This window comes from Ptychodera flava, chromosome 7, assembly GCF_041260155.1.
Source record: "Ptychodera flava strain L36383 chromosome 7, AS_Pfla_20210202, whole genome shotgun sequence".
Lineage (NCBI taxonomy): Eukaryota > Metazoa > Hemichordata > Enteropneusta > Ptychoderidae > Ptychodera > Ptychodera flava.
In genome coordinates this window covers 22,411,656-22,425,048 of record NC_091934.1, presented here as the reverse complement: position 1 = coordinate 22,425,048, position 13,393 = coordinate 22,411,656, and the positions used below count along the sequence as shown (strand labels likewise).

The following is a 13,393-nucleotide window of genomic DNA, read 5'->3' as shown; positions in this document are numbered from 1 at the left end:
GTCGATGAAAGAAATGTCAATGAGGCAGACACAGAATTAATCTGCTGTCGTGCCGCCTGGAAGTCAAAGTTTTTAATGAACCTTGCGAGACATCGCCAGATTCTCAGCAGTAAAAGTCCAACAATGGTGGCGCTGTTCAGACTCTCACTAACAGGTAGTTAGTTGCGTCACAGACAAACATAGACAAACTCGCAACGGGTATTGTTTAAGGCGTGAAGCGGTTACGTAACCCATCCATGTTCGCCTCGCCTCAGGTTGCTGTCGCCTCTCTTTTCCGAAGAGTGCCGACCATGATTCCTTCGGTAATTTTCGGATTTTCGCCAATTGTTAAGCGAAAGTATGTTCGGCAAAGTTTGTGTTGTTGTTGTCGTGTGGTGCTGAGCAGAATTGACGTGCTGGCGAAAACGGGAGTGTTTTGAGCTTCAGGAAAATGAGTTTTACCGTTTTAAAAATTCCTCTCATATTTTTATGAATATATAATGAGTGTGTTTGAACCAAATTTGAAGTCTTTTATCGATATTGTCTGGTTTTACTCAATGGTTTACGGTCAGTCATACCCTCTTTTACACGTGCGTCAAGGAAGGACATGTTTATGAAACTGCTGGCGTGTTATGTTTTGATTGGCGTGAAGCAGTGTTTCTGGCCTGAGAGCTCACAAAGTAATTATGGTTGCTACGCGACTGGCAGTACGATGCCATCTCGTCGTATTTTTCGCAAAATCTCGTGCAATTATTAAACAAAGCCTCCAAAAAGTTTAACACCTTTCAAGCTCATTTTAATATGAAAAGGCCATAGTCTACCGAGACGACCATGGAACAAAAGGCAATGCCGCGTTTCCAGTCTGTCTGTATTTGTCTGTGGTTGCGTTTAATAAGTAGGTACATATAACATATATACGACCACAGAAAAAATGAAAAATAATTGTCTATAGCTTGGAAAATCATTGTCTATAATAATAATGACGCTTTATCATTCAACTGACGATATCCAGTGGTACAGTGGTATAACATGTAGCATAGCGCCTTATAAAATGTTATAACGCTGATTTCCCTTGCTATTCAAATGCTCTCAATCACAGCCGTCCACGTAGTAAAATAAGATCTTTTAGGCCTACTATACGTGTGGGACGGCTGTGATGTTGACTCAATCAATTAATCCGCTGATATGGACAGCCGATCAGCAATGTTTGCAACGTTTGCTGAGCAATTTAAGTGGTGTATACGCAAAGGGTCTTACGGTTTGGAGTTGAAATCTTTATTTAAAATATCACAGTCAAAGTTATTAAGTAAAATAAACCGTTGCACATAGAACTCCACCCCTCCCCACCCCAGGCCTGGGACTTGCAACTTTTCCCTGTGGCTTAATCTCGCTTTTATCTCGACTATATCGACGCGTGGGGGGAAGAGATAAAAACACCTTTTACCTTTTTCAACAATCAACCACGCCCTCATAACAGGTAAGCTTACAAGAATACAGGCTTTGTGGGTTTATGGAGGGTTCATATATTATAACTAGGGTGGCCAAAGTTTAGCTAAAATGTTGCGACATTATACGCAACTCACGCACACTGAAAGTGAAATTTGCTTTTCGTGAAATTTTAACGCCACTTTTTCTGAAAATAAGTAGCTCAGTCACCGAAAAATGGATATTTCCAATTAAAATCGATGTAGGCCTATGAGGTAGGTTTCATTAAAAACTGAAGAAAAACGATAGAAAAATAGTGTTTTTCCTCTCCAAAAATGCCTCTTCGTACTGACCGACCACAGCGCTCGAGCGGTCGCCTCTCATGGCACGCACTTCTGAATCCAGTCAATACCTATTTCGCAACAGAACAGCTTTCGGGCCCTGTGCACGCTGTCATAGAACTGTGAAACTTGGCCAGGAAGTGGCAGACCATCCCATTTACATGTAGTGGTGAGTTTTTGTTATATTATGGAAATTTTAGCCAGCAAACACGAGGTAAAGTGAGTACGGTAAATTCGGTGTAGATTTTTCCCATTTAGATACATATTTTTGCCATAAAACTTGTAGCATGCTCTTTTTAATCACCATTCCAACATTTCTGTGAAATATGACGAAAATCTGTCCACGAGCACAAGTACGAATCATAAAAACAAAATCGTGTCATTCATAGACCTCAGTACAGTGTGACTCAAGATGGCGGCGGAAGGCAGTCACACTGACACACCATTGACAACTAGCCTGCCTGAGGCTGAAGTTAGGGACAGCTATTTCTTACAATTTCATGGCTGAAAATGAACTGCATTAAAAGACAATTGGCAGTTTAAATTGATTTGTTAGAATTGAGTGTTATTAAATAACATTGTGACAAAATTTCATTGTATTGTGAGCTCTAGTTTTTAAGTTATGTGAATTCAAAATTCATAAAAACATAAAAATCCATCCATTTTTCGATGGTACGGTGCATGCCGCCGCAATTTTGACATAGTCAGACAAAATATTTTCAATTTTCACACTCACAGTTTCAAAATCCAAGACTGTGCATCAGTCAAATCTTGATTTTTCCGTAATATTGGGTAAATCTGTGCACAAGACACATAGTTTAATGATTCCATGTGAAGTAAATAAAAAATTATGGGTTGCCAAACTTGAAGGAATCGGCATACTTTGAAATAATTTTAAAATTTGCCGAAAATTGTCCGCGAAAAAATGGCATTTTTATTGCTTTAAAATTCATAACTTTTGATTGGATACAGCCATTTGCATAATTTTTTTTATTTTTCTTCTTTTACCCCATTCTAGCTAAAAATCCATTAAACTGTGTGTATAAACAGAGAAAAAAATGGCTTGGCCACCCTATTATAACCGCGGGGCAAAATTGGAAAGACTGCAAAGTGGTCATTATTTTCGTACAAAATGGAGGGGCTCAGGTATAGCCTAATTCATTTTCAAAAATGTCCACCCTGTCAAAATTTTTATCCTTGTTACATTGTACAAAACATTCCAGGAAATAAAGGTGATTCTGTCTGTGTTTTTATTCTCTGAAGTAAGTAAATTAGGCCTATACTCCTAATACAAGTACTGCATGTATTTCCTGTCTTAGGGAGAACCATTTGATTTCTTGGGGGCTGGAGGAAATGGGTAGGCCTATGGCAGCAATTTTTTCCGCCACTGTGGCAGCAGTTTTTTTCCTTATTTTCTGTCATTAGGCCTACTGGATCATTTTTTTTTTTATTCTGCCCCTGTCAATAATTCCCCCCCCCAATCCTCCAGCCCTTCCAAAAAATCAAATGGTCTCGCCTTATTAACTTCTGATTTGCGAGTCTACAGGCTTGTCCTACGGCAGCTTTTACATGTAACAGCAGAGTGTGAATACCATCTTTTATTAAAGAGGGGTCAGCCAAATTAAGGGGAGAACCATTTGATTTCTGGGGGGGGGGTATGGAGGAAGAGGGTATGGGAGCAAATTTTTTTTTCCTGTCAGAGTGACAGCAATTTTTTTTTTCTACTGTCAGACCTGCATCAATTTTTTTTTTCCAAATGGAGTAGCAGTGCAAATTTTTTTTTATTGGTCATCAAGTTTGTAATGTGTTGTATATAAGGGAGCCGTCATTATTGACGGCCTGAAACTCCGAAATTTCGAGTGACCCTCCCCCCTTCACCAACCATGATGAATTTGAGTAACCTCCCTCTCTAACTCTGAAATTTTGACCATTCCCCACTTAGAAAAGTTAAATACCAATACATGTAATTACAGCAACAGTAAAGACCTTTCAAATCTTGATGTACCCTGCTAGACTATCATCAGTTATCTCATGATGGTTCAAAAAGGTGAACACATCAAAATGAAATTCAAAGTCACAATGAAATAAAAATATAAAAGATCACGCAGTATCTAACCATATAGTATATTGTTTAATTTGGATGGATATTATGACAGGGTTTTCACTAGGATATCTGACGGGGCAGAATTTGAAAGTACAGGGGAGAACATGAGAGAGGCTTAGGGGGAAGTGTCACAGGGGCTTTCCCCTATCTTACATGGAATTTTTTAAGATTTTGATGTGTGCAATGGTGCAGTCTGGTGCAATCTGAGAGTTTTTTAATTTGTTTACTAAGTGAAACTATTAGAATACCCCAAGGGGGAGAGCACGAGAGGGGGGTTCCCCCTCTCGTATTAGAAATTTTGAGAAATTGATGTGTTTAATGGTGCAATCTGCGAGGAGTTTCAGTTTATTTTGCACTCGGTAAAACTGTTTGAAAATGACATTGAACACTGATATTTTTTACATTTTTTGCATGATCAGTTTTTGAGTCACAATATTCAACAACCAAACAATGACAATACAATTTGTGAAAAACAGTTCTGTTTGCCAGAGACTGAAGACAAATGAATATACAGGAACGGAAAATCTGTGACCTTCTTGTGTCATTTCTCCAGCTGCCAGCTTCTAATGAAAAGCCTGAATATGGTATGTTTGCGATCCGGTGTTGTATTTCATCATATTTGTTGTTCCTCAATTTTTCATTGTCAAGGTACATCTTTCTAACAAATTCATATTGAGAAAATAATATTGGTTTTAACACTAGTTTATTGACTCCTGTCTTGTGTTTTAAATTTTCACAATTTACAGAAGTCAAATAGTCCCCTTTAGATAGTGCCTATGCCATTGAGATATGGCAACAGAAATCCTGAAATATGATTTCTTGGGTCAGAAAATGGAAGGAAAACATTGAGTGTACTGAGGTGTAAAGTAGACCCATGTAGTGCATGCTTATATCATAAGTGCTGAGAAAAGAAACATAAAAATTGCTTGTGGTAAAACATTTGCGCCGCCTATGGCGGCGCGCTGGCAAAGAATACATGAGAATAAGGTTTCCAAATTTTGCTTATTTCTGGTGCATTGTGACAATTTTTTTTTCTCTTCTGTCTGTTATGACAATTTTTTTTTTTCTCAGGCCATGACAGGATCAATTTTTTTTTTCTTCTCTCTCACCTGGTGACAAATTTTTTTTTCTCAAAATCCTCCATACCCCCCCCCAGAAATCAAATGGTTCTCCCCTAAAGCCATTGCTCGCGATCCCAGGGATCGCCTTTGTTCTAGTCTGTAAGAGGATTTTGGAGGTGTGATAGCCTTTTGTTTTCCATTGAAATTGTAATCTGGTGGGTAAATTTTCTGATGAGACAATCTGGTGCCAACGAATGCCTTTAAGCTTATTGAAGTAGGCAGGGGGTCCGTGCGCAAGAAGAATTTGCCAGCCCACCCCGATTATAATAACTGAACGCTCCCTTTTATGCATGGAGCACAAACCACGTCAAGGGAAGCCCAGGACGGAAAGGCTACGTCGTTGGCCGGTTGCCAGTATTTAAAGTAACAAAAAAGCGATTGCAGTGACCGAAAAAGTTTCGAGAATCAGAGAATACATTGAAGGACGACGTGAACCCGGAAGTGATTCATATGACCCGAAAAATCAGCTTCCCCATCACAGCACAAGATGGCTAACATGCAGGATGCAACGAGTCGTCAGCTCGGCTACGAGCAGACACTGGTAAGTAAAGTTTCTCCTAGTAATTATCAAAATAACGAAGGGAACTCGTAAACAAAGGTGGTCCACTGTAAAGCACACGACTTTCATCACTTTTGTCAGTCAAAATACATAATTCTTTGGTGTTCGTTCAGTACTTCCGCACTCGAGCGCTGCACGACACGACGAAGCACCAACAACAACAGGCAACAACAACACAGAAATGCCATCCATTCTTTAGCAGTTCGCGACGTTCCCGGGCCCTGCAATCTCTTCTGTGGACATGTTTGAATGATTCCTACACGAAAGCTATGTAAACGGTATAGGAAGGTTATGGCAAGTGGTTCAGGGAACGCTCTTTATAAGAAGCTTGCATTTGAGATTGTGGTATAACACTAACTAAACTACGTTACTAACGTTGAAGAGATTTCGAAGTTCACTTCAGTTCTGTAGAAGGCCCAAAGCAAAACAGGCGACCAAATCGACCTGCATGTCAACACTGCTGTCGTGGAAGTTATGATTCTGGTCGATAAACACCTCGGGGCAATTCTCTACCATATCAACGTGTCGTAACTCTTTCTCAGGTTGTGCTAGTGTCTCCAAGGTTCGAAATAACGAGCAATTTGCGTTTCCCAGAAACAAACCTGCAACGCACAGATCCTGGAGCTGGTGTATACCTCCGTCAGGGGTTTCACTAAGTTTTGAAACAGGGGGCCAAATGAAAATTATAGGCGGCCAAGCCGTACCAACGTCCAAGCATGAGGATGTTTGGATATGGCAGCGCCCCCCCCCCCCCGACACGGTTCCAAATTAGCTATAATAACTCGACAAAACGGTACATCAATCACACATGATAACTTCATTAAAAAAAGAATTTGCATTTTTCAAACGATCAGAGACAACAGTATAGATAGCCTGAATCAAGGTGCCGCTACTTTCAAATCATGAATGGCTGTTGTAAATAAGTGTTCGTATTATGTTGAAAGCATGGGTCCCTTCGGAAACCACACTCAAAAATGCATAGGAGATCATCTTTGACGCAAAGAGCATAGAAAATATGAATTCAGAGATGTATTTGGAGCCATCGATGTTGTTTTTTTGAAAGAATTATTGTGGCTTTTGGTGCGCGAAAATCCGTCTCGAACTTGGCGATACATGTGTACTGTACAGTGGCTGGTAATTCCATTTCCCGACTTCCTCTATCGCCGTGTACGGTGTATGAAACCACAAACGACTGTGCTACAGCACGGTCTCTCCGGACCGTGGCTACAGCCTACCACTCAACGTCACAGTCTGCTAAAGTTTACACCTTCAATTTATTCTGTTTTGATATTTATATGCCCACAGAGTTGAAGCAAGTCAAACGTTTGGCTCCCAGTCATTAAAATCCAAGAACGAACGCGAACGTTGACTACATTTGCAATTGACAAGCAAGCCGTTGTTTAATACAATCCGTGGCCACGGATAGCTGTGGGCGATTGCTGATGCATTCAAAAGAAACCTTTCCCGAGAGATATTCATAAAACGCCGCATAAGTATCAAAATGATCTAAGAAATTGCCATCGACTGTACCCTTCTTAATCAACCAACTCGTCTATCTGTTTCCATTTCGACCGAACTGAGTAACTTCACTATGGCCGACATTATGTTGCGTTACTGCACATGCTCAATGACCCCTAACCTCCAACCACCCTGTGTACATTGTATAGACGGGTTCCGTGCTGTGTAGCTGTACCAGTATCGCACGATACACGAATGCGAACCAACGAACACAAAATTTTTCACTGAAAACCTCGCAAAAGCGTTGAAAACAAGTAATTCAGCATGAAGGATACAGATCATTGTAAACTTTTACCGATATGCTGTATTTGTTACCAGCTATTCATTCCTGTAAGCGGCACAACAATTAGGCCTACATGATTTTCAGGTAATTACAGGCGGCCTTGATAGGCTTACAGCCGGCCATATGGCCGGTGGCCGGCTTTTAACGAAACCCCTGCTCCGTGCACAGATGTAGAGCAGTAATCGCTTTTTAGCTACTATAGACTATAGTCTATAGAAGCTATTGGGATGGGTATCCGTCCGTCGTCCGTCGTCAGTCTGTATGTATGTATGTATGTATGTCCGTTTGTGAGGCGTCCGTCCACTCAAATATCTTGAGAACCACAGTACTTACTGATTTGATATTTGTTGTGTAGATGAAAAATATGATTTTGAGAAACTATTTTTTTTAATTTTTTGATATTATTGAAAATAGGCAAATTAATGCCAAAAAAGGCGTTTTTGGTAAAAAATCTTCTTCTTCATAACCACTGGTCAGACAGCTTTGTTATTTGGTATACAGGTCCCTAGGGGTAACCCAACTTAGATTTGTTCAAGTTGTGATGAAATATGCAAATCTGTATTTTTAAGGAATTTTTTTGTCATTTTTGGTCAAAATTTGACTTACATTGTATGTAATTCTTGTACTGTGTAAACTCTATCAATTCATCCAGAAAAAAATAATTAATATGATTTTAAATAATTGAATTAATTATGAAATCATCAAAGCCAAAATAATTTTAGTGTAGAATTATCAGAAAGTTCAACTTTTTTGACAGTTCATAGTGAAATGCTTACCATCTTGGAGGATTAAAACATGTAAAGGCAACTTTCCTGAATCCCAACTTTGACATATTCTGAACTGTCATATATTGTGTCCTGTATGTTTAATATCTAAAAGAAATTGCTCAAAATAGTCAATAGAGATAGAGATAGAGAAAGTTCTAATTTCCATTTATGGTTGACTTGGTAAGGATAAAATAAAATTACTTTTTGAGGAAAAAAATAGAGTGGTCAATTAAAAGAGTGGTCAAAGTGATAGGGTTTTTATGGTAAAGCTAGGCTGTAAGATTCCTCATGTGCTATTTATAGCAATTATGCAATCTGTGTAAACAGTGCAATGAAAGTTACATGATTCCTTATAATGCTTTTGATGACCTTGAACTTCTTAGTTTCCAAACAGTTGTCTCTTCAGGTGCTTTCTCTGAGTATGTACAGTCTCAACTTATTCAACAGAACTTACTTACAATTTGTTATTTGAAAGTTAAAATGTGCTTGGTTAATAGGATGAAAATACTGATACTTAATTTTGTATCCATGTCTATAGTAGCTTCAGGGACTTTGGCCCTATGTTTATATTTTTGTGGAAATCTAATTAAACGTGAAGAGTAATAACGATATAAAAATTTACATTTCCACTATATACAGTGACTTTACAAAAGTGAATTGCCTTACAGAAACAACACAAAAATAATTATTCTAAAAATAAATTCACATTCAAATTTGGTCAAAAAAGAAAGAAGTGGACATGTTGAAATGATTCATACTCCAAATTAGGACAAAAAGATGAATGTGTTGTTCAAATAAGGCTAAAATAATGTAAATACATTGTAGGGTAACTAAGGTCACTGGAAATTTTTTTTTGTATTACCACAGTTACAGTAGAGTCACTGTCGTAATACCAAACCGTGCAGTCTTTCTCTTCCATAACCTTATTGCTGTACTGTTATTTTAAAACAAATCTTAAAATGAGCAGTAATTTGGGGAAAAATACTGACACCCACATCATCAGTCCAATCAATTCAGTATATGATAACCTACAATGTACAGATGTATTCCTTTTCAAATCTTTAGGTCGATTATGCCTCAGGGACAGAAATTTGAACTCTCAGACTTTTACAGTACATTTTTGGTCTACCACTTGTTTGGGCTCATTTTAAAGTCTTTCAATTTCAAGGCATGTTCTACCTTAATATTTGTTGGATGCATCTTCATCATAGCATAGGCGTACTTTTTAACCAAAAACACTCTACATTTTCTAAAAATACGATTAGTGACATCTGGTGGGATCAAAAAATAATTTGTTACTAAGTGCCATTTAAAAACTCATTGAAATGGTTCATGCATTTTTTGGTGGTTTGAGATCTAAAAACAACATTACTTGTCATGAAGTCCAAACTAATGATATGCAAGACCAAAGTTTGATGCCAGATTTATACAATACATGTATTACATATTGATCTATGATTTTATCAAAGATACATATACAGTGATTAAAACCGTATAGTCTGAATTTTGCAGATCAAAGATACATATACAGTGATTAAAACCATAGTCTGAATTTTGCAGATCAAAGATACATATACAGTGATTAAAACCACAGTCTGAATTTTGCAGATCAAAGATACATATACAGTGATTAAAACCAAAGTCTGAATTTTGCAGATCAAAGATACATATACAGTGATTAAAACCATAGTCTGAATTTTGCAGATCAAAGATACATATACAGTGATTAAAACCACAGTCTGAATTTTGCAGATCAAAGATACATATACAGTGATTAAAACCATAGTCTGAATTTTGCAGATCAAAGATACATATACAGTGATTAAAACCATAGTCTGAATTTTGCAGATCAAAGATTCATATACAGTGATTAAAACCACAGTCTGAATTTTGCAGATCAAAGATACATATACAGTGATTAAAACCATAGTCTGAATTTTGCAGATCAAAGATACATATACAGTGATTAACCCTTTTCCTGCCGAGCGCCCCTGTCCGTTATCCTGCCAAGTCGGTCAAAACCGGCCCCCTTTTCCGTGTCTACAGAAGATAGGCTCTCCTGCACGCTTTCCTGCCAGGCATTTGGCGGGAAAATACCGCATTTTCGGGGTACGATTACCGACCATATACGTGTTAGACTTCAAAAATTTTTGCATGCCCGTATAGAGGGGCAACCGCTGATGAGGTTGTGTCCAGAAAATGACGAGGTCACGGGCGTTGTTTGCCCCGGGGACGTGCACTTTTATGCCCTTTTCTAGCTTACTTTCGCGGAAGTAAAGCTCGTTCGCCGGCACGCACGGCCACACCGGGGAAACGTCACCTCTCTCGTGGGTTAGTAGAAGACCCAGGGGTTAGTGCTATGGGTGCGGCAGCACCCTCAAACCTGTCCTGTTTCCCCTGGGTTGTGTCACTTGGCCACGTACTTTGAACGACTTGGAAGAGTCGCACAGTGCAGTCTGCTTTGACGTAGTGTCAACGACATAGTTCCGCCATTGAAGGAAGGCGTGTACGTAGTTTGGCCAGTTCAGTGAACACTTAGCTCGTTAGTGTTACCGTTTCCTAACACGTTAGTTGTGCAGTTGTTACTAAGGTGCAGTTTTGTACCACCTTAGCTCTGGACAGTGCAACTGCTCTATGCACTAACCCCAACGACAGATGGTTGGTACAACGTCTACGTCGCACGAGCACAGCCTCCGTTGGGCTGTGCCCCTCCCACGTGATACAACGCACGTTCATCCATTACTATAGCGTCCTTACGGATCTGCCAAAAACGAAAGTGGGGTAAAAACAAAACAAACGAAATATGCGATCATAGATAGTATTTTATTCGGGAATAATTTACATTATGCCGAACAATAAATCTCGGAGTCTGTCTCGACGTCCGAGTGCATGGTCCGTGTTTCAAAAATTACAATCGGGGTGGCAGATCCGTGTTTCAAAAATTATAATAGGGGGAATTGTACAAAATAATCCGTCTAAACAAAACAAACGAAAATATGCGATCCATAGATAGTATTTTATTCGGGAATAATTTACATTATGCCGAATAATAAATCTCAGAGTCTGTCTCGACGTCCGAGTGCATGGTCCGTGTTACAAAGATTACAATCGGGGATTGTACAAAATAATCCGTGTTTCAATTTACAATCAGCGGGATCGTAAAGCACAAACAAACGGCACAACCGTGCTCAAAATGTGATCATGGTCCGTGTTAAGAATACAGTCAAGCCACTGTTAGGCGAAGCTGTCCCCTGTCCGTTATTATTTACGTCGGTTCTCTTGCTGATGGGTGTCGTCGGGGCTGTGTGAGTAGAGGTCTGCACGCCAATGCTCCTCTTACCTTGTAGCATCATGCGATGATGAAAAGCCGCAAAACACTCGCCCTCGTGAAGATGAACCCCGCACAGACTACATCCTTTGGACGTCTCAGACAGTCGTCCGCTCGCAGTGGTCTTACCCTCTCTGCTGCATACTTTACAGCATTTCTGCCGCCCCTCCAAACGGCTGACAACGTGCATCGGCTGATTTTGTGGATTGATGTACGAGGCAAGAGAAACGGTGGCCTCGCCCTCTCTCACACTGGGGCTGCGATCGCCCACAATAACCGCCAATGAGTTGTTTCCCGACACGCAGATGAAACATCTTATGGGTCAGCTTACTATCAGGGTGTACATGCTTGAAGCATATATATGCATTTACCAGGGCAACATCAATCAGGTAACATGCCAGATATGTCCACCATCTGTGGTTCTTGCGCCCAGTGTGAAAGTACTTGCGCTTCTGGTTGGCTCGGTCGACGCCTCCCATGTACCGGCGATAATTATACAGCGACAGAGGCACTTGTCGCCGCTCGTCTCCCTCCCCCACTGGCACGCACTCCAAGGGTGGATAGACCGTATTCAAGATCAGCACCTGAGCGTTACTATCCTGATAAGCAGTGATGTTAAGACGAGAGTCCGTTCTGGTCGTGGCTTTCATATCCCCAACAGACAGAGGAAGGCGCTTCCTCTTACCCGGCCGAATTAATTAAGGGGGCATGGTGCGACGATTACGGCGGTTAAAACTCCCGACCATGTAGATCCCGGTCTCCATCAGCTCTCTAGCAGTAACGACCGTGCTAAACAGGCTATCACAGAATAGGCTGTGATTATATCCACAGAATGGCTGGACCAGCTCCATCGTAATTCTTTTCACCACACCTCGCTCCTGCCGTCTCCCATCAGTCCGATCCCGATATTTCACACCTAGGTACGGTGCAAAGTTAGCGATGTATGCAGTGGTGGAGTCGCACAGCTGCCATATCTTGAACCGTCTCGATCAGGCTTATGCGGTAATCTCTGCTTAAATTTAGAACGGCCCTTAAATCGCACCATGCCCTCGTCGATGGAGATCTCTCTACCCATCTTATAATTATTTACGCACCGGTCAACTATGGGCTCCATCCATGGATTGATTTTATACAGGGGATCCTCCTGACACCGACGTCGGCGGCGTGCCTCATCAGGATCACGACGTGGATCGTTCTCTGGGTCTGCCAGATGAAAGTATCGCATAAGCTGCTGAAAGCGACTGCGGGTAATCACAGTAGAAATACCCTGGTTTCTCAGAAAGGGATCGCTAGACCAATAATCCTCCACTGATGATTTACGGTCGATACCCATACAGACTAAGACGCCAATGAACGCCTGCACCTCTCGGTAGTCAGCGTTACGCCAGTATTTATCTATTTTCCTAGCGATATGTCGCTGGTGGAATTTGGCGTATTTATTAGTCTCGTCCTTGGCCAATCTGATCAGTGTAGCTGGAATAAACTTAAAAAAGTAATCGAGCTCACGGCATGGCTGGGCAAGGTGAAAGTCGGTCCTCTCTCATGGTCAAAATCGGTCTCCTCAAATATATTAGCATCGGTAGTCTCCGACATACGCCAGACAGGAGGGGTGTCGTCCTCCGCCAACACAGCAGCAACGTCATCATCGTCGTCAGAGCTTGCCTCACCTACATACTGCCTGTCATAAAAGTCATCGTCCTCTGCCGCATCCTCGTCAACCTCCGAGTCGGACTCAGCGGTGATATCACCGTCGTCTGGGCGTCTGGGCCTGAACTCACCCGTAGCGGCATCAAGGATCATATCTGGCTCAAAATCAGGTGGGCTATCCTGATAACGAACCCTCCGCACTATCTTTTTCGGCGGGGACATCGCAGCACACGAAACTATGGCAGGAGCGGGCTCGGCAGCCTCTGCTGATGACGAGGACTCAAGCTCTTTCGCACTGGGCACAGGAACCTCTCCTGACGC

General features: G+C 41.0%; 1 protein-coding gene across 3 annotated transcripts in view; it reads left to right on the top strand.

The window, feature by feature from the left end:
• The first annotated feature begins 5,411 nt into the window (after positions 1-5,411).
• LOC139137036 (chloride channel protein 2-like) overlaps positions 5,412-13,393 on the top strand; it is a 69,888-nt gene continuing 61,906 nt past the window's right edge. For all 3 annotated transcript variants that reach the window (XM_070704973.1, XM_070704972.1, XM_070704974.1), the window contains exon 1: positions 5,412-5,511. In XM_070704973.1, coding sequence (XP_070561074.1) covers positions 5,458-5,511 — 54 coding nt within the window. In that variant the 5' untranslated portion in view covers positions 5,412-5,457. The remainder of the gene's footprint in view (positions 5,512-13,393) is intronic.